This window comes from Vespa velutina, chromosome 1 (genome assembly GCF_912470025.1).
Source record: "Vespa velutina chromosome 1, iVesVel2.1, whole genome shotgun sequence".
NCBI lineage: Eukaryota > Metazoa > Arthropoda > Insecta > Hymenoptera > Vespidae > Vespa > Vespa velutina.
Genome location: NC_062188.1, coordinates 3,159,218 through 3,181,717, shown reverse-complemented (window position 1 = coordinate 3,181,717; position 22,500 = coordinate 3,159,218). Strand labels below are relative to the sequence as shown.

Below are 22,500 nucleotides of genomic sequence, written 5' to 3'. Positions count from 1 at the left end.
GTTTCAAAATACATAATACTATACACGCTCATTGAATATTTTAAATTACCGATTTTATCTGTTCGTGCACGTAAACTTACATACGTGAAGTAATTACTTACATATGTATATTTAGGGATTTCTCCGATTTTTTTTCTCTTTGTTTCTTTTCCTTTTTCTTCTTCTTTTTTTTTTTTTTTCACGAAATGTCTACTTTTTCTTTTTCTTTTTCCTACTTTTTTTTTTACCTTCTTTTTCACCTTTCTTTTTCTTTTTTTTTTCTTTCTCTCTTTTTTTTTTTTTTCTCTCGTAACACTTTGTATAACAAACACGTATAATTTACCCTAGGGTATTGTAAATCCGTGGTACATTTGAATCATGGCGCATAGTTAAATATTACTATACAGTGACGTCATCGACGTTCGATCAAATATTTCGACGAAAATTATTTATCATGAAAATATAATGTATTCGTTAATACATAGTTAAACGTATGCATATATACATATGTTATAGGTATGTACATAGATATATTTTAGCAAAAGCAAATTGAAATTAGAATTTGTCTTTTCTATTTCTCTCTCTCTCTCTCTCTCTCTCTCTCTCTCTCTCTCTCTGTGTATCTATCTACCTCTTCTTTTCTTTTCTTTCTTTATTTCTTTCTCCTTCTTTTTTTTCTTTTTTTTTTTTTTTTGTTTCCATTTAACAGCATCGGTTTAACGTCTCCAAACTATTTTTAAAAGAATTCACCGGCCTTTGCAACCGAGACAGACGGCCGTCCAGACTACGGGATCTTTAAAAACGTTCTTTCTTTTTTCCCCCCCCCCCCTTTTTTTTTCTTCTTTTTTTAAAGGCACAAGAAAATATGCCAGTCGATTTAAAGAGAGAAGCGTGCTTGGTGAATCTTTTCGAAATAGAAAAGACGACTATTGTTGTATTCCTTTATTCTTTTTTCTCTTTTCCTTTTTTTAATCTTTCTTTCTTTCCTTTTTTTTTTTCTTTTTCTTTTTTTTTTTTGTCTTTCGTCTTCTTTATTTCTTTATTTCTTTATTCGATCGTGTTATACACTTGAAAAATATTCTCACCAATATTCTCACTTAATAACAGGTAGATATTATAGGTGGGTTTTACTTATATGTACATCTTAGATCTATAGTAAGTAAATACCTATACTACTTATATACATACTTATATCGATCATGGAGAAAAAAATGGAAGTATTTCAAAGGTCACTTTGAGTAGGAAGAACATTTCAGTCATTCTTACCTTTGAACGATTTGCCTCGTTGTAATACGATATTATCATATATAGGGGAGAGTCAGTCTGTCTTTTGATTTACCAAGTTTACCACCTACCTACCTACCTACCTACCTACCTACCTACCTACCTACCTACCTATCCAATCATCACCTCTCGCCCCCCACCTACGTCCAAGTTATCCAGGTTGCAAGTGAAAAAATTCTTTCCGTTCTTTTGGAATAAAGGAGAAGTGTGTTTGTAGAACGAACGATCGTTTACGTCTGATTTGATAATAATTGGTAGGAATCGTTTCGAGTAGAAATCTCATTATTATTTTTAAATGGCCATCTGAGCGATCTTCGAACTATGAATCGATTTCTTTTCTTTTTTTCTTTTTTTTTTTTTTTTTTTTTGTTTATTTGATAATAATTCTCGAAAGTTAGTAATGGGCACTTTCTTTTTCCTTTATTTTGTTTTGGTTTGTTTTTTCTTTCTTTTTTTTTTTTTTTTTTTTTTTTTTTTTTTTGAAGAATTTAATCTTAGTCGCGAATTTGATTATCGTAAGTAAGAAATATATACTAATCGTATTTATTCGAATTTCTTTCTAAGTAAATTTTGGAAATTTTTTCACGAGTCCACGAGACCCAAATCGTCGAATTAAATTTCGAAAATATCATCCTAAATTATGTCCCATTGGGTTCATTATAAAAATATAGAATACATTAAAGGTACATTGAAATTTCTATCGAAAAAGAAAATTCGACTTTCGTTCGTCCTATGTAATAGATTTGCAAATCAAATCGAAATTAAAATTCAAAGCATTCTAAATAATATATTATCGCGTTTGCCATATTGAAAAAAAAAAAAAGAAAAAAAAAAAGAAAAAAAAAAAAAGAAGAAAAAAGAAGGAAAAGAAACGAAAAAAGAAAAAGCATTTGAAAAGAGAAAGAATAAAATGAAAAAATAAAATGATACGTATCGCAACGTTGTTTTTTAATCAATAACGAATATTCATGGAGAAGTTCGTACATGATAAAAAAAAAGAAAAAAAAAAAGAAAGAAAAGAAAAAAAAAATAAATAGATAAATAAAAGAAAACAAAAAATTGAAAAGGAAGGAAAAGAGAAAACAGAAAAAGAGTTCCTCAAAATCCCATTAGATAAATGTTATTTCTTCGCTTTGAAGGGTGACACGAACGGTACGAGAAATATCGTTTGGCGTTTCGTAACTGATCGATTTCTCTCTCAAAAAAAAAAAAAAAAAAGAGAAAAGAAAAGAAAAAAAAAAGAAAGAAAAAAAAAAAAAGAAGAAAAAAGAAAAAGGAAAAAAGAACCAAACAAACAAAAGTAAAAAAATAAAAGAAGAAAGAAACGAATGAACGAAGACAATTCCATGATCGAACGAATAAAATGCCGATAGCCGATAGTCATCGGAATTGTATTATTATCTCGCAATTGTCAGGCTTGGTTGGGTGAGTGCGTGGAGTAACGGGGGTGGGGCGATGGGGCTGGGAAGGATGAATGATCTGGGGAGTGGGGATTGGGGAGGATTAGAAGAGGAGGGGATTAGAGATAGGGGTTAGGAGGGACTAGGTGAGAGGAAATCGTCTTGCCCAAGAGAATAAGAGGAACGTTTCTGTCGTAGTTGCAACACAGAGCATAGAGAACGGCCAATGGTAAGGCGGTGGCACAGAAGCGAAACTACTCTTCCTCGCGGGCAAACCGCGTTCAAACGGAGGGAGAATAACATACTCTCTGTGAAATGAAGCGAATGCACTTTCACCCGTTGCTCGTGACGTCGCCCGTTTGCCCGTTTGCCCGTTTGTCCGTTGCTTGTTTGCCCCGTGAAATTTCGCAAAGAGACAAACGAACGGGATTCAACGTGTAACGTGAACAAAAGCAAATTCACATGGACGACGTCTCATGCAAATCTCAAGGTTCCTCTTGTCGTCGTCCCCGTCATAATCGTAATCGTAATCGTCATCATTGTCATCATCGTCATCGTCCTCGTCGTCGTCGTAATCCAGCGTAGTCGTCATCGCGCAATCGTTGTCGATGTCGTCGTTGTCGGCCTCGTCGTTGTATCTATTAATTCTGACCGTGAAAACTAGAGACACGTGCACGTTCATGAGAAAAACAAAACAGGAAAAAAGAAAAAGGAATAAGAAAAGGAAAGAAAACAAAGAAAAAGAAGAAAAAAAAAAAAGAAAAAAAAAAAAAAAGAAATGAAAAAAGAGTCCAATCGGTTGTGTTCGATCGTTCATCGATCCGATCCGATTCGATCTGATCTGACCTGATCTGATCTGATTCAATCAGCGATGCGTTCTCATATTGATAAAAAGGAAAAGAGGAATATGGAGGGGGAATAACAGTGGGAGGTAGGAAAAAAGAAAGGAAGAAAGAAAGAATGAACGGGTAGGGGAAGAAATATTACAGAATTTATTTTCAAGCGAAAAACAAGAAAGACAAGAAGTTCTTCCTTTTTTGCACTTTTTTTTCTTTTTTTGCATTTGTTTCTTTTTCATCTTTATATATATATATATATATTTTTTTTTTTTTCATTCTTTTTTTTTCATTATCTCTTTCTTCCTCTTTCGCAATATCTGTTGTCTTTTATTCATTATCACGTATACCTATGAATTTTATTTTATCTATATTTTTTTATTTCTTTCTCTCTCTCTCTCTCTCTCTCTCTCTCTCTCTTTCCTTTTCGTTATGATCACTCATTCTCGCCTTGACTCGATCTCAAGTAGAATCTAGAATCGAGCCGGTCGATGATGTCATTAAAAGACACCGGTTTCAGTCGGCATCTTACGTAAGCTATACATCTCTCTCTCTCTCTCTCTTTCTCTATCACTATCTCTATCTCTATCTCTATCTCTCTTTCTATTTCATAGTTATTGCAATATCATTATATTATTTTGAAATGCATATAATTGACGACGGACAACGATAGGGGCGGGCGATTCGGTGTGCAACGACCAACCAAGCTAACCAATCAACCAACCAACCAACCAACCAACCAACCAACCAACCAACCAACCAACCAACCAACCAACCAACCTTCTTCTTCTTATTCTTCTTCCTCCTCCTCCTCTTCATTTTCTCCTTCTTCTTCTTCTTCTTCTTCTTCTTCGTCTTCTTCTTCTTCTTCTTCTATTTCTATCGATGCAGGTACACGAAGGATCCGATCCGGTGAAATCACGAGGGTTCTTCGACACCGGGCGGAGATTAACCGAGAAACTAGTAAGGTCAACGACTCTCATTCTCGTTCCTCTAGTGTAGACTCTGAAAGAAGAAGAAGAAGAAGAAGAAGAAGAAGAAGAAGGAGAGGGAAGAAGAAAAAGAAAAAGAATAAAGAGAAAGAAAAAGAAGAGGAAGAAAAGAGGAGAGGGTGGGGAATTTATCGTCGTCGAGCATCGACCAGGAATAGGCGTAAAAGATGGAGACGAGCGAGCTGATGCAAAAGAGTAACAGAATGAGTTAGATATAGACAGAGAGACAGACAGAGAGAGAGAGAGAGAGAGAGAGAGAGAGAGAGAGAGAGATTGAGAGAGAGAGAGAGAGAGAGGGAGATAGAGAATATGACGGGAGAGTAGAAATTTGAAAGTTCTTGGTGAAAGTGTTTTCTAGTTGCAGCCACAGATCGAACGGTAGCAAAGTCAATGATTGCACCACGTGACTTCTCTATTTTTTTTCTTTCTATCTTCTTCTTCTTCTTACTCTTACTCTTCGCCCTTATAATCTTTTTCTATCCTTTCTTTTCTTGGACATAGTATCTTCGTTCTCATAAGATCGAAACGTGTATATATATATATATATATATGTATGTATGTATAATATGAAACGCTTCGACCTTTGAACAGTGTTCTTCTCTCTTGCTCTCTCTCTCTCTCTTTTTCTCTCTCTCTCTTTCTCTCTCTTTCTCTCTGTCTCTTTTTCTCTCTCGCCTCTTCGTGCCCTTTAAACGAGACGCCTATTTTCTCGTGAAGAACCCTGCCTGAACTCAGTTCATCCGGAAAAAGAGACGTAGCATTCCCTTTCGAGTTCTCCAACGTTGAAACACTCCAAAGAGAAAGATAGACAGAGAAAGAAGGGGACAGAAAGAGAGAGAGAGAGAGAGAGAGAGAGGGAGGGAGAGAGAGAGAGAGAGAGAAAGACCTTATGTCAGTCTCTTTCGAAGGTAGCTCTCTTGTGTTTTCACGGAACACAGAGAAAATGTCGATTCTCTTTCGAGTCGTTGAGCTCTCCAACAAGAGGATATCGGCCGAAAGAAATTGTTGTCCAGGAAGGTCGTGCATGCTAATCGTTAATCGATTGAGTATTCACTTTTTTCATATATCACTTTCTCTCTTTCTCTCTTTCTATATCTCTATCTATCTATCTATCTATCTATCTATTTATTTATTTATTTATTTATTTATCTATTTCTTTTTCCTATTCTCTATTACTATCTGCGTAATCTTTGTTTCACTTTGAAACTTTCCCAAAGGAATGTAAAAAGATGGACGAAAGTATCACGTAGTAAGTTTCTTTGCGATCGAAAGAAATCTCACGTTGTATATATCTACCTCTCTCTCTCTCTCTCTCTCTCTCTCTCTCTCTCTCTCTCTCTCTCTCTCTCTCTCTCTCTCTTTCATTTTTTTAAAAATCTTTTTATCAGGTATTACATATGTGAGTCTCTTGGAGAACAGCGAAACGAAAGAAAACTATAAAACGAAGAGACTTTAACCCGTAGCAACGTCGTCATTATATTCGCATCATGGATATATATATAATATATATATATATATATATATATATATATATATATATATATATGTAAACACATGCACACACATCAATCATACATATATTCTTACGTGACTTCGTACTTTCTTTAATTCTCTTTGTTAGTTTGCTATTTCTCTTCCTCTTTCTCTTTCTCTTTCTCTGGCTCTCTCATTCAAATCTAATAGGAATACGAGCGTAAGGGAGTGGGAGAGAGAGGTACTGTGTCTGTCTATCTGTCTATCTGTCTATCTATGTGTGTGTGTATGTGTGTGTATGTGTATAGGGGTTTATTTTTCTTTAGTTCACTAGAGCAAACGTAAAAGATCGTCTCGACATATGCGCTTCTCGCGAATTCGTCTCGATTACTCCAGCATCTCTTTTTTTTCTTCCTCTTTTTCTTCTTTGCGAATATTTTTATTTCCAGACAGAGAGAGACAGAGAGAGAGAGAGAGAGAGAGAGCGAGAGAGAGAGAGAGAGAGACAGAGAGAGAGAGGGAAAGCGTGCGATGATCATTCGATGACGCATTCGTCGAAAAAAAGGGACAAAAGAATTTCTTACCTTATTTGTGTAATAATGAAACGTCGAGTTTTGATTTCAACGAAATTTTTTTCGTAACTCTTAAAAATTTGACTTGATAATTATCAAGTTAAATTTTTTCATAACACTTAAAAATTTTACTTGATAATTATCAAGTTGAATTTTTTCATAAATCTTAAAAATTTTATTTGATAATTATCTAATCGAATGAGATAACAGCCGTAGATTTTTAATTAATAGATAATTTCGATCTAACGAAAATTTTTTTCTACTTCCTAAAAAATAGATCCTACAAAAAAATAGGATTAGTATAAAATGGAACAATAGAGGTGATTCGTAGAAAAGGTAGGATGAAAATATGATCAAAAAATTTTAACGCGAAAGTTCCCATCTAGAAGAATGAAAAATTGTTCAAATTTTAATACGAAAGTTTGCATTTAGGAAATTTTGTTCATTTTTCACTAAAAAATTGATTAAAGATTAGTATAAAATGAAACAACAGAGATGATTCGTAGAAAAGGAAAAGGATGAATATACGATCAAAATATTTTAACGGTGAAGTTCGCATCTAGGAGAATGAAAAATCGTTCAAATTTTAATACGAAAGATTGCGTTTAGGGAAATTTTTTTTCTAGTTACTACAAAATATATATGGACGATCATACAAATGTCAAATGTTAAAAACTTACTTTAATATACGAAAGTTAACGTCCAGGGAATTTTTTCTACTTAATAAAAAATCAAAATTGACAATTACATATAATGAGAGATAATATCTGTGTGGAGAGATTCGTGGGAAGAAGAAAAAAAAAAAAAAAAAAAAAAAAAAAAAAGGAAAAAAGGACGAAGATCGCGACGATTTTTGACAAAACGATGCTTCGCGAAATCTTGAAAAATTATTTTCAATTTGGAGATAAAGTTTCTTTAGAAGAAAAGAGAAAGAAAAAAAAAACAAAAAGAAAAAGAAAGAAAAAGACGAAAAGAAAAAAAGAGGCAAAAAAAGAAAAAGGAATTCGACCAAACGAGAAAGAAAGAAATCTAATGGGGTTGAAATAGTCAAATGAAGATGTTCGTAAGAAAAAAAAAAAAAAAGGGATTCGTGGATTACGGTATATTTTGCTCTCTAACGAGGCCGATCGTGAATCATACGGTGTCACTTAAGAGACTTAGCAACGTGTACCATTACTCAACTGTCCCTTCTCTTTACAAAGATCCCAACTATATATATGTATTTCTTTCTCTCTTTCTCTCAATTTCTTTTCTTTTCAAGTACACAAGAAAACACACATACACATACACAGACATACACACACACACACACACACATATATATATATATATAATTTCTATATACATATTTATATGTTTATACAACATGTGTTATATATAAACATTATTATTTATTTATTTATTATTATATCGTGGAATTTCATGATATATTTATATCATGAATAATATATTTTTTATATCACATTTATTATATTTATGACATTATTATTATATCATGAATGATGTGCGAACGAATTTTTTAATATAATAATATATTATATTTATGACGTAGCAGCTATATAATTACTTTTTCATATGTTTCAGGGTACGATGAGCCTGACAAAACGCATAGAAGAAGTCAGATTACTTGAGTCACGCAAGAGTGCTCGGTTAGCTGATCAGGACACTGATTTTGCTAGGCTCGCAGATATGGCCGGCGATCGAAAACGTGCCTCGTCTCACTCCATCGACGTACCGCACGTGATCGGGTGAGTTTCTATTCATCTCTTTCTATTTCTCTCTTCTTTTCTCTCTTTCTTTCTCTCTCTCTCTCTCTCTCTCTCTCTCTCTTTTTCTCTGTCTATCTCTCTCTCTGTCTCTCTCTCTCTCTCTCTCTCTCTCTCTTTTTTCATACACAATTAATCCAAATTTCGTTACTCTTCCAATCAAAAACTTCTCTTCAATTTCTTTAGAATTATTCATTTCAATTATTCATTTTGATATCTTAAAAAAAAAAAAAAAAAAAAAAAAAAGGAAAAAAAAAAGAAAAAAGAAAAAGAAGAAAAAAGAATAGAAAATAGGAAACAAAAGAAAAGGAAACAAAGGAAACAGTCTTCAAATTCTATAAATTTTCTTTTTTTCTCGATAATTAAATTCATTTCAATTATTGCGAGAAAGAATTCCATCAGAGATCGTTCGATTTTCATTAATCCTTAATTTATATGTTTTCACTTTTTCTTTCCTTTCCTCCCTCCCTCCCTCACCCCCCACCACCACCCTCTCAACTAAAAAATTGTACGATACGTTTTATATACATTATCAATCACTTTCGTAAGAATTTGTTAATCAATTTATTATGAACTTATTATATTCAAATTATTATATACAGTATATATAATGTACAGAATAATATTATGGATTATTCCTACAATAGTAATTAATAGTATCACGGTTTATAATAATAATAATAATATAAACATATATATTACTATATCGATTTGAATTTAAACTTTGCTATCGATTATTTTCGTGTCGTGATAGAAGTTTTCAATTTTGTTAAATAAGATCAATTCGTATTATATGTAGAATAAAGATTAAAAAAAAAAAAAAAAAAAAAAAAAAAAAAAAAAAAAAAAAAAGAATAATAAAAAAGGGATAAAAAGGAAGAAAGAAAGAGAAAAAAAAAAAGAATATATATATATGAAATGTATAGTTATTATAGAAGAGTATATTTAAATATAGTAATTATTACGTCAAATCACATATACAAAATATATTATAATTATAGAATATTATATTAAAATATATTTATATATGATACAAAAATAATTAGTACAATGTTTATTATAATTAATAATTATATATAATATAAATAATACAAATTATTTATATTACAAATAAATAAATAAATAAAACGATATTATAATAATATATATCATTATTATTATTCGAATATAATATGTCGACGATGATAAAGAGGATAGGCGCGCGGGCGTCTTTGCATATACATGTCCCCCCTCTCTCCTCTGTATGTATGTGTATACGAGACTAGAAGGATGCGTCATGTAAGAGAGAACCTAAGGGCTAAGGACCTAAAAGCCGACGGGGTTAGGTTAGAATTTTCGGAAGGTCGTCTCGTGTTTTTGGCTCCCTCCCGCATCCGTCTAAGCTCCCACACGTGGGATGGGATGGTTGGTTGTTGGGGCTGGTTGCACACCGAGGAAGGTATTCGATGCTTTGAAAAAGGTGTATCGCATCCGAGTCCTCTCTACGTTAAGGTGCAGGGACTGGGGAGAGGGAGTGTGAAGGAGAGAGAGAGAGAGAGAGAGAGAGAGAGAGAGAGAGGGAGAGAGAAAGAGAGGTCTGTCGCTCGTTCGACCGTGAATGCACCCTCGGCTTATATCCTCGCCGGACACCTGTCCCTCGGCTTTATATCTATCTCTTCGCTCTTTTAAACGTAATACCAACGTCGTTTTCTACCCTTCGCCGATTGACATTGACGAATTTTAAACACGGCAACTTTTTCATTCTTCGAAGAACAGGGGCGGGCTGTGGGGTGGATTGTGGGGTGGGGGCAAAGGAAAGAAAGAAATGGAAAAAATAAACAAGCAAGAAGAAAAACGGCAAAAGTAAAAAAAAGAAAATCCAGAGAGAGAGAGAGAGAGAGAGAGAGAGAGAGAGAGAGAGAGAACCGTGATTTGGATATATCGAATAATACAAATCGATAAATTTGATTCGTATTTAAATCATTCGTTAAAGATCATCAGTCGAATGATGATTATTAATTTTCAAGTACGATACTAAAAGGTGAGATTATATAGTTAAGGTAAATGATCGAAGGATTTGATAATTTATCGTTTCGAAATTCTCCCTTTCTCTCTCTCTTTTCTTTTTTCTTTTTTTTTTTTTTTTTTTTTTTTCATATAGGGATATTAAAATGAATGTAATAGAAAAGAAAAAGAAAAAAAAAACGTATAATTATTATATACTCCGTTAAAAAGATCAATGTAAATCTTTCTCTTATATATCTAATATTAAACTCAGTAATTAATTCTGATTATTCTTCGATCAAAACACAAAAGTATATACGATTGAATTTAGTTGCTATTATCACAAAAAAAAAATTATAACAAATTTTATTTGTAAAGTAAAATCTCATAATTCTTTTTTTCAAAATTTCAAGGAAAAATCAACTCCTTAAAATCTTAAAGTATCGTAGATAAATAATTAAGCTGAATGATTAAATGTATACCATACGTAGTTGATTAATCTGAATTTTATTAGATAATAACGCATAGACATATTCGACTTTTCTTTTTATTCGTGGATACATTCATTAGAAATCTTTTCTATGAGAGACACGGTTGCATGGTTATTCAACCAACCAGCCAACCAGCCAGCCAGCTAACCAGCCAGCCATTCGACTATGAACTTCGAAATTCCTATCTATGAGGGTTTACTATATATATGTATAGTAACAACACGTGTTGTTACTTTTCTTTTTACTTTTTTTCGTTTTTAATTTTTTTTTTTTTTTTTTATTATTATTATTATTATTATTATTTTCTTTCCTTCTCTTCGTTCTTTCTTTCTTGCTTCCTTTTTATTTTCTTCTTTTTTATTTTCTTTTCTTTTTTTTTTTTTTTCTTTCCTTTCTTTTTCATTTCACTTAGGTCCTTTTCGTTCTCAGGTTCCGCCTTTGCGGGTTCCTTCGTGGCATCCTTCCTCCCCTCCTTCCCCCCCCCTCCCGCCCCACTTTCCCCTCCTCCCCCTCCTCGCCGTCGTCTCCTTATTCTCCTTAAAAAAGAATAGGAACGGGCCCGTGTTCGATGTTGCCCGTCGATGCCAATGACCTGGGGGACACTCTTATTCGTTTTGTGGGCGTCTCGTTCGAGCGAGCTTCGAGGATCCTTTTCTTGCAAGGGTATCCAAGGTTGAAAGAGAAGTTGACTGGTTCGATACTCTCGAACTCGAAGTCGAGTTCGTGCGAACGTACGAACGAAAGAACGAACGAACGAACGAACGAACGAACGAAGGAAAGAAAGAACGAACGAACGAGAGTATGAGGGTGGGAGGGAGGTTGGAAGGGAGGGAGGTAGAGGAACAACAATAAGGATCGTAAGATTTCGAGATTGTTGGAAGAAGATACTGGCAGCTGAGTGAGAGCCAACGGCTTGTTGCCACCTGATCATCCTACCTTAAACGCGACCTGCCCCACGCGCGAATGAGAAGGTCAGCTGCGGACTCATGAGAGCTGGATTGAAAGGGAGAAAAAGAGTGAGAGAGTGAGAGAGTGTGAGTGAGTGAGAGAGAGAGAGAGAGAGAGAGAGAGGGAGAGAAACGGAGAAACAGAGAAATCGGATGCCTTTCGAATTTCGACGTGTTATATACCGATGACGACAGACTTATGGTGGATATGTGTATATGTGTATGTATATGTGTATGTTTATATATATATATATATATATATATATATATATATATTCCTTCTTGTTATTGCCTTTTAAAACATCTATCTTCCTTTATTTCGTTACGGATTCGCATAACGGATCCACTCGGAGCTTATTGTTCCTTGCGAAGAATTTATATTAGATTGGTGCAAAAAATTATTACAGTTTTTACGTATCTAGTGGAATGATCAAAATTGCAATTATTTTTTTTTGCCAATTCAATATATATATATATATATATATATATATATGTATAATTTAATTTTTTCTTCAATCTTAATGACAATCAAATTCGAGATAATTTGTAGAAAGGGAAAATTGGATTAAAAGAAAAATTAAAAGTGTGAAAATGAATTTCTCGAGTCAATTTTCAGATCCAATATTAGATTTATATATTTCTCATCGATTATTCTTAATAATAATCGATAAAAAGTGCGTAATATCTTTAATTACATAAATATATATATATAATTTTAATTGTAAAGAGAGAGAGAGAGAGAGAGAGAGAGAAAGAGAACATATTTCGAAATATTAGTATATCTAAACAATTAATCCATTTTCTCTCTCTCTCTCTCTCTCTCTCTCTCTCTCTCTTTCTCTCTTTATCTCTATTTCTCTCTCTTTCTTTCTCTCTCAGACTATGTTTTCGATCGATGGATACTAATAAAAGTTCGAAGAGAAAGTCTTGAGTACAAAACGATCAAGAGGATAGGACTATATGGTGAGGTCTCTCCTTTCCCTCTTTCTCTTTCTCTTTCTCTTGAGCTCAGTAAGTCACTGGGTTAGCTTACATAATTTCGGCCTTTGTCTTTTGTGCGGGTGCGGAGGCGAGCGGCTTCCGCGGAATTAGGTCGATCAATAACGCGCTGAGACTATATAGGTCAGGTGCACTAGCACTCTTCGTGCTATCGCGCGCGCGGAAGAGAGAGAGAGAGAGAGAGAGAGAGAGAGAGAGAGAGAGAGTGGGAGAGAAAGAGAGAGAGAGTGAGAGAGAGTGGGAGAAATTTGTCCCCTACCAAACACCTTTAACCACCTCTCGCGACCACCCAGCCGACCCGGGGATGAAACCACCCCACGCCCTTGCCCTGGGCTATCCCACTATACACCCTCCAACCTCCAACTTTACATTCTCCCGAATGATCCTTTGACTCTCTCTCTCTCTCTCTCTCTCTCTTTCTCTGTTTCTATCTCTCATTCTATCTATTTAAACCAACCGATCTAGATTTCGATTGGCTTTTCAGAACGACCATGTGCGTGAGGTCAGGGATTATTTGTAAAACTTATCGCACGGTATACTTTTTTTTTCTCTTTCCTTTTCATTCTCTCTCTTTCTCTCTCACTCTTTTTTCTTGTTTTATTTTCTTTCTTTATTATTATTATTATTCTTATTTCTCTCTCTCTCTCTCTCTCTCTCTCTCTCTCTCTCTCTCTCTCTCTCTCTCTCTCTCTTTCTCATATGTGACATTCGACCCGACTCTAATTGATTTTTTATTTTTTCAAGTTACTGTCAAGCTTCTTCTTCTTCTTCTTCTTCTTCTTCTCGCTTCTTCTTCTTCTCCTCCTCCTCTCTACAAAATGATATAAAATCCAAACGAACGTACGTATATTTATGTATAATTGTTTATTATCGATTAATTAATAATCTTTTAAAAGATGATAAAGATAAAGGAAACTTTCTCGTTATTAAAGAAAAAAAAAAAAACAAAGAAAAATCACTACGAAAGATATTATTCTAACGTAGGTTTAACGTATATACCTATGATACATATATATATATATATATATATATATATGACACGGCATGATAGTAGTTGGAACTAAGGAAAAGTAGCTTTCGATGTTTCATAATAGATATTAAGACTTACGCGGGTATGCAAATCGATACCGGGAGTAATCGTAAGAAACGTAAGAAATCCTACGCGAAAGTTGCAACCGGTACTTATCAATTCTACGGTACTATCGTCTAACGATAAATTACATTCGGTATTAGATTATAGAACTAAAGGGGAACTTAATTGAAGAGTTCGTCAGAGTTTATAATGACAAATTTGATCGATCGACGTGTAACCTCATAGTCGATCCTAACGTAACAGTGGCAAACATTACGTCATAGTTTTACAATTACAATGAGATGAATTTTGCGTATTTATGAAGGAAAAAAGAGAAAGGAAAGAAAGAGAAAAAAAAAAAAGGAATGAAAGAAAAAAAGATTCTTTTGCATTGACGTCGAATCCAAATCTAAATGATTTTCAACGTCACACTGTGTCGACTTTTAGTTGGTGGCGTTTTATCGCTAAAAATAAAAAGAAAGAGAGAAAAAAATGAAAGAGAGGGAGGGGGGGGGGGAGGAAAAGGAAAGAGTAAAAGAGAAAAAAAAATTACGGTTTGCATACGGGTTAGAAGTAACGAGAGTAGGACAATGTTACCAACAGCATGCAACTTACGAGAAGGATACCTAATATATATGTGTGCGCAGACACACACACACACACACACACACACATAAACAGAAACACACAAGAGGAAGAGAGAGTGTAAGAGAGAGAGAGAGAGAGAGAGAGAGAGAGAGAGAGAGAGAGAGAGAGAGAGAGAGAGAGAATGTGTGTGTGTGTGTGTGTGTGTGAGAAAGAGAGAGAAGCCTTCGAGGATAAAATATGTCAATGAGTCGCACGATCTTGACCTACCGGCAGACAATATACTCCATACTCTATTTCCGTCCATTTTCCGACAAATTCTTTTGGGTCGGGATCGATTGAATTTAAAGAAATTATAATTGATCATTTTAATCGAAAATAATACCTTTTAATATAACCTTCCTTAATTATAACCGATCAAATGTACGCAAATTTTGCGTATATTATCAATATTAAAAGTGGTATGACATACGTGTATATTCGTTTAAGAATAATTTGTGTTTAGAAAAAAAAAAAAAAGAAAAAAGATAAATAAATAAATAAATAAATAAATAATACCAATATTGTACTTACGTAAAAGTACAATTTGATATAGAAATATCTATTTAATATCTAATTAATTTATTTAGATCACGATATTAGTTTATTTTCAAAATGCATGAATAATGAGAGAGAATCGATTTTGGTTGAACGAACGAACGATGATCACGTTGATGATAATGATAGTAATAAAAATAATGATGACGATGAAGATGACTACGACGATGACGAGGTTAATGATCTAGAATGACGACGATGACGGTGGTAATGGTGATGCAGAGTAATGGTGATGATAACGATGCTAGTATTAGTAACAATGGTGATGCCGGTCTGGAGAAATTGTGTGTCGCGCGGGTGGCAGGCCGGGGCCACGGATCTAGGCCGATCGATAGAGCTACGTATCCACGGCACCGTGGAATCGTGCTGGATAAATGGGTCAGGTACACGGAGAACTTCGTTTTCCCCCTTTACCTCTATATACCTTTTCCTCCTTTTCCCTCTTACCCTCTCACACTTCTCTGACTTCCTCACTCTCTCTCTCTCTCTTTCTCTCTTCCCTTTAAACTCGCTCGTTCACTTCCTTTCCTATTTCATTCCTTTTCTTAGTTCCTGTTTAAACATATACAAACAAATACATACAATATATGTATATGTATATATATATATATATATATAGAAAAAAAAAATATATATATATATATATTTTATATATATGTAAGATAGATATGTATTACAAGTAGGGTCATGCCGATGTTTCAATCGGTGAGAGTAGTTTTACCGGCGACTACTACTTGTTGAAGAAAAGAAGAAGTTGATGTAGAAAGAAAAAGAGAAAAAGAGAAAGGGAAAGAAGGATAGAGAGAGAGAGAGAGAGAGAGAGAGAGAGAGAGAGAGAGAAAATCTATTTCCAGTGTTTTCACTCTTTAGAAGGGAAAAAAGGCTCTATCTAACTGTTGTAGAAAAGTAGGACACCGATGATACACGTGCTCTCTCTCATATCTTCTTTTCCAAGGATATTATATATATATATATATATATATATATATATATATTTATATTTATATATATATATATTTATGTATGTATCTATCTATCTATTCGTTTAGACCTTGTCCAGAAGAACTTCACTTTGTCTTCAAATACCGTTAATCTCCTTCAATGTTTCTAAACTATACATAGATCTTCTATAAAGTTAAGATGATAGCTCATCGAACGAACATATAATATACATACATACATACATACATATATATATATATATATATCAAACTTCAAACTAGTAGTAAACGATAAATGTCTTCGACAACGAAGAGATCGAATGTTTCGAAACACGTTAGACTAACTAAAATAAATTACTTCCCAATGGCGTATGGGTTGAAGGGATTTAGATTTTACGATCTATAAATTTTCATCTCTATTTATCTATCTATCTATTTATAAAAGATTAAAAAAAAAAAAAAAAAAAAAAAAAGGAATAAAAAAAAAAAAATTGATAAGTCTAATTCCCGTATATGACGGAGTAAAAGGATCATGTGTTTACATATTTACTTATTTTCTTACTTACTTCTTAGTAACTCTGGTTTGGTGTTAACGAGTGATAATAACACCAAGGGGGTTTTCGACCCAAATAATCTTCTCGCGTCCGGGTTGGCACGATTTTACCGGAAACGTATAAATCAGGGAATTGGGTCAAATAAATGGGGTCGGCAAGTTTTGCGAATCGGGTTATACCAGGTTGGTTGACCCACTAACGAATTGGGTCGCTCGATAGAGGCCACCTGAACGTTAAGCTACTTCAAAATATATATATATATATATACATTGCGTCCTGAATATCGCAAGGAACTGGATGTCGATAGATATATAATATGTATATATGTATGAATGTATAAAAAAAAAAAAAAAGAAGAAAAAAAAAAAGAAAGAAAAATAAAGAAAAAAAAAAATTCAATCGAAAGGATAACAACATTGTCTTATCAACGGAGATAATATTAATTTTTTTCTTCCTTTCTTTTTCTTTTTCTTTTCTTTTTCTTTTCATCTTCCTGTTGCTCGTCATTTATCTTTCATCTTTTTCAACTTAAAGAGGACGTACTTACTTACTTTCATACATATATATGTATATAAATCCATACATATGTAATTATTATCCTTTCTTTGGATAAAATTCAATCGTTATTTTACTTTTGCGTTCATTTTGTTATCATTAAAGTGGCACCTATGAACTATGAAAATACGTATCCTATCGTATCGTACTCTTTAAAAGTGAAATCATATTTATGTCTATTATAAGGAATTAAAGGGAGATAAAGGTTAAGTTAAAAATTCAGGATAATTCATTTGAAGTTAATCGTTTCGACAAATTTTTCCATTCATTTCCTTATGAAGACATTATAAACCCATTTCGAACGTTTGATTTCTCTGACATTTGATTTCTGAATTAGGTATGAAAAGTGAGAAAATTTATGTATATTCTCCTTCGAAAACTTGCACCAGGATGATGACCCAGTTTCGTAATATCCATCGCATATACGTTCATCCCCGATGACGACCCAGTTCGTTCGTTCTTTCCGTTGTTACATTTTCCTTTATTCGTTTAAAAACATTTCGATATTACGAAACGTACAATTCAAATATAATACGAAATCAATTGGGAAAAAAAAAAAAAGAAAAATTAAAGTGAAATAATATAAAAGAAAAGAAAAGAAAAGAAAATTAAATAAAATGAATTTATAATATGAAATGTTATCTGTGAAACAATTGCATCGATAATATTATCAAATGCCTGAGTACACGTGTAATATATCGTTGAGTTTTGTGTGAATATTTCCATTTAAAAAAAAAAAAAAATAAAAAGAAATAAAAAAAGAAAAAGGAAGAAGGAAAAAAATATACATTACGTGCACTATCAGGACTAACTCTCGTCCTCTTGGTTAATCATATTACGTAACGCGCTTGAGAGATGACTGCATAACATAAACACGTATTAGATATATTAGATGCGTGCGTGTACCTAACACTTCGCGATTTCCACTTGACCGGTTACTTCATTAGAAGGTGCAAAAGTGTTCCCCAGTGGTTACATTAGATACATGTTATATGTTAGTTTCAGTAAACTTCTAATATCTCGTTAACATATCACAGGTTCTATTTTACGATAAGGAACAAATTTATACTTTATCCATACTTTTATATACATATATATATATATATATATATTTTATTTTTTTTGAACGATTAGATCATTTATTCTCAATTAAAACTAAAACTACTTAAACGTAAATTACTTACAATTGTTATAGAATTTAGATTTGAAATTTCAAAGTATTAACCACTGATCGATCTCTTTTACAATACGATTAAGAAAAAAGAAAAAAGAAAAAAGAAAAATCGATCGAATATTTATGTAATACGTCGTTTCGATTTAAACAACATAATGCAATTTGTAATCGTTTCTATCAATATATATATATATATATATATATTTATACTACAGTAATAGTAAGTACTCGTATCGAAAGTCGAAAGTGAAATTACAACGTGGTCGGTGTGTGTGTCAGCGCTAAGCTAGTCAATCCATTTGAAAGTAACACCTGCTTTCGATATACTCGTTTATTAGAGCTTATCGTTACATGCAAATCTTTCGTTTTATTCTCCTAGAGACTATATAATTGTAATAAAAAAAAAAAAATATATATATATATATATATGTAAATGCACGTATTGTATAACACACACACACATACACACATTTATACAGATATACCGATTGATATATCTATCGGACATTTGAAATTTCAAAACAAAAAAATTAACAATAAAAATAATGACAACAAAACGTTCGTAAAAATTATTATGATTTTATATATATATATATGTTTGGTACGAATGTATTTTATCATCACAAGATTATAGATTTTATAATAATATTAGCTCTTTTCGATATACGATTAAATACGGAAGAAAGCGATTAGAATAATAATCGACGAAACGTTCGATCCATAAAGCGTCCATATGTTGGCCGCTTTAAATGTCATGGAAAGCGACTACGAATATATTTTGCGCCGATTTCAACCGGTTGATCTTTAATACGGTGAAAGCCACGTACTACGTGCATACACTAATACACAACTACGCATACTACGTTATATATCTTCGATCACATCGTTGATACATTGATAACAAACGACGTCTTCGACAATTTTATTCAATGAAATTTGTTATTTTTTTTTTTTTCTTTTCTTTTCTTTTCTTTTCTTTTTGTTTCATTTGCATTCCTTCGTAAAAGGTATTACATAATATACTTCTTATGCACATATAATTTAATTTTAGGAAGAAATTCAGTGATTTCACCATTATTATTGTTATTATTATTATTTTATTTTATTTTGTTTTTTTTTTTCTTTTTCTTTTTTTTTTTTTTCATAATTCGTCTCTCTTTTTTCCTTTATTCGTTCTTTTCTTTTTTGTCCCTTTTTAAATAATAAACACATTCGATCGTATTACGAAAATAATATTCGTAATCGATGCTGCAAAGATGATGCCTTTCAATGCGATAATTTAATTAATTCGTAAGAGATATTTAAATGGGGGAAAAAAAAAGAGAGAAATAGTGCGAACGAGAAAACGAAAATACTTATTAAAATACAATAAAAATTAATAGTATTGATCTGTATTAATAAACTTGATAAACACTTAATGACATTACTTTGAAAATTATGTTTCTTTTTCTTTTCGTTTGGGTTTTTTTTATCTTTTCCATTTTCTTGTTTCTTTTTTCTTTTTTTATAATAATATATTCGACAAAATTTGAAATCAAAGACTATAAATAACTGATATTTCTCAATAAAATAATTTCCTTGCATAATTAATTAATAAAATGATATTTATCGATATAAAAATAATTTTTTTAATCTTTCTGGTCCGGTCATATTTCTTTTCTTTTGTTTCATTTATTTATTTATTTATTTATTCCTTTTTTTTTTTTCATTTGATAAAATTTAAAAATATTCGAAATCGATACGATATTTCCAAGCGAAACGATTTAATTAAAGTAATTTTAATAAATGATATTTAAATAAAAAGAAACGATTCGAAATAGAAAATATGAGAATACTTTGACACTGATCTTATTGCTTTTGATTTATTTATTTCCTTTCTTTTTTTTTTTTTTTTTTTTTTTTTTATCTATTTTAATAATATAAATAATCCCGTAAACGTATCGAAAAACGAAATTATCGAAACAATTAAATTACCTACAAAGTAAAGTAAAACAATGTTAATTAATTCATTTTAATGAACGATATTTCAATGACGTAAACGTGAAGGATATATTTTCTTTTTTTCTTTCTTTCTTTTTTCTTTTTTTTTTTTTTTTTTTACTTTTCTCTTGGATAGACCTTTTCTACGTTTGATGATCGTACATAAATAAATAAATATAAAAATAAAAATAAATATAAATATAAATATAAATATAAATATAAATATAAATATATGTAAAAAAAAAAAGAGACAAAGAAGAGAGAGAGAAAATTTAATAATCGAAAGAAAAAAAAGAAAAAAAAAAAAAAAAAAAGGAGAAAGGAAACTTTCTCTCTCTCTTTTTCTTTTACTTTACTTTCTTTTTCGGAAAGACCCTTCTATGTTTGATAATCGTACATAAATAAATGCAAATATAAATGTAAATATAAATAATATATAAAAAAAAAAAAAGAAAAGGAAGAAAAGAGAAGAGACTTAATAATCAAAAGGAAAAGAAAAAAAAAAAAAGGAAAAAGAAAAAGAAAAAAGAAAAGAAAGGAAAATAAATAAATAAATAAATAAATAAATAAATAAATAAATAAATAAATAAATAAATAAATAAATGTGTTTCAGGTCTAGAAAACGGCGGCCAAGTTCGAGCAATGATTCCGAGCGATCTTACAGTGGATGGAGCGAAAGGATACCTCACGGCTGCGGTCGTGAGGGTTGTCGCACCAACGAACGCGGTGATTGCATGGACGAATGCACCGCCGCATTGGTTCTCATGTCGCTTTCATGCTCGCCCCATAGTCCTCACAACCCCCTGCCACTTCACTGCCAACACAATTACGGTCAGTAGCAAACGCGATACATCTCACGCCGTTCTCTTCGATCAAAAACAGTCGAATACATTTGTTCAGAAATATATCCTATAATGGATATTATTTCAAATAAATTTCATTGTCTTTTTAACCTATCATAATAAATATCGATTCAATTAATATATACAGATTATAAGCAGATGATGATGATAATTAATCATTCTTTACTTTCTACATGATAATATTGATTTATTTTTACGTAAGAATGTAATTTATTTTATGAATATATGAAAACTGTATACATGTGTATATGTATAAATATAATTTATATATGTATGTATATGTACATATATATTTGCAAATCTATATTTTATGATTTTAACAGAGTTATTAATTTTGTTTATTTTTCTTTGATGATATATTTTAATACTATTATTATTTTAATTTTAATTTATATATATATATTTATATACTATATATATTTTTAATATATATAATTAAAATGTTTTATTATTATTATTATTATTATCATTATCATCATTATTAAATATTGTATAAAACTAGAGAAATAAATATTAAATATAAATATTTTCTATGATATTATATATTTTTATATAATATAATATATATATATATATATATATATATATATATATATACACACACGTTCATAATTTAAAAAAATATTCTACATTCGTATAAATAAAAATAGTCACTGTCCTCCGACTAGCTATATCATACATTACTTTAATTTATTTAATTAAAAAAGAAATAAAAAAAAAAAAAAAAAAAAACAGAAAAAAAAGGAAGAAGAAGAAGAAGAAGAAGAAGAAGAAAATTTACAATTCCAAATTCGTATGAATAAAAATATCGACGGTCGTCCGACCAGCTATAGAATAATTTAATCGATTTAATCGCGATAATAAAAACTTATTGACGTGAAATGTTCATTTTTCTTTTTAAACGTTAAAGGTTCCTGGGGTAGTCGAGGAGGAGGCGGGGGTGGTGTAGTAGTAGGTTCACCAGGAGTCGGTGGTACCTCAAATAGTAGTAGCAGCAGCAGTGGTGCTTCCTGGCGAAGTGGCACCCCTAGTCCACCCCTAAGCGACGAGGGTGCACCAACGACTGGTTCGTTGTGGCCAACACCGGCTCACGTTTCGCACATCAATCAAGCTCATTATCCTTGCAACCTTTCGGGTTCATCATCAAGCAGTACACCAGGTTCGACGATCACTATGGACGAGGGTATAGTGCCGGATTATCTTGAAGAACAGCATCCACGTAAAAAGAAGGTAAAGATAAATCTTTTTGTTCCTTTTTATTTTTTCTTTTTTTTTTTTTTTCTCTCTTTTTCTTTACATCTTTTCCCATGTATTTTTTCTTTCCCATTTCTTTTTTTCCATAACAAGAATTTTTTTTTTTCATAACGTATCGCCTTATTAAATAGTTCCTTTTTTTTTTTACAATAATCAATTATTTCAAATAAAAATTCAACGTATAATATAACGTATGAAATAAA

At 31.8% G+C, this 22,500-nt stretch overlaps 1 protein-coding gene across 7 annotated transcripts in view; it reads left to right on the top strand.

Moving 5' to 3' along the window:
• Positions 1 to 22,500, top strand: part of LOC124951510 (zinc finger protein 395-like) — a 104,502-nt gene that overhangs the window by 41,801 nt on the left and 40,201 nt on the right. For 5 of the 7 annotated variants that reach the window (XM_047500035.1, XM_047500017.1, XM_047500007.1 and 2 more), the window contains exons 3-6: positions 8,121 to 8,284; positions 13,467 to 13,562; positions 20,794 to 21,011; positions 21,954 to 22,273. In XM_047500035.1, the coding sequence (XP_047355991.1) occupies positions 8,121 to 8,284; positions 13,467 to 13,562; positions 20,794 to 21,011; positions 21,954 to 22,273 (798 nt within the window). Of the gene's footprint in view, positions 1 to 4,429; positions 4,687 to 8,120; positions 8,285 to 13,466; positions 13,563 to 20,793; positions 21,012 to 21,953; positions 22,274 to 22,500 lie in introns of those variants that run through there. The other 2 variants (XM_047500062.1, XM_047500044.1) reach the window with 2 other exon arrangements.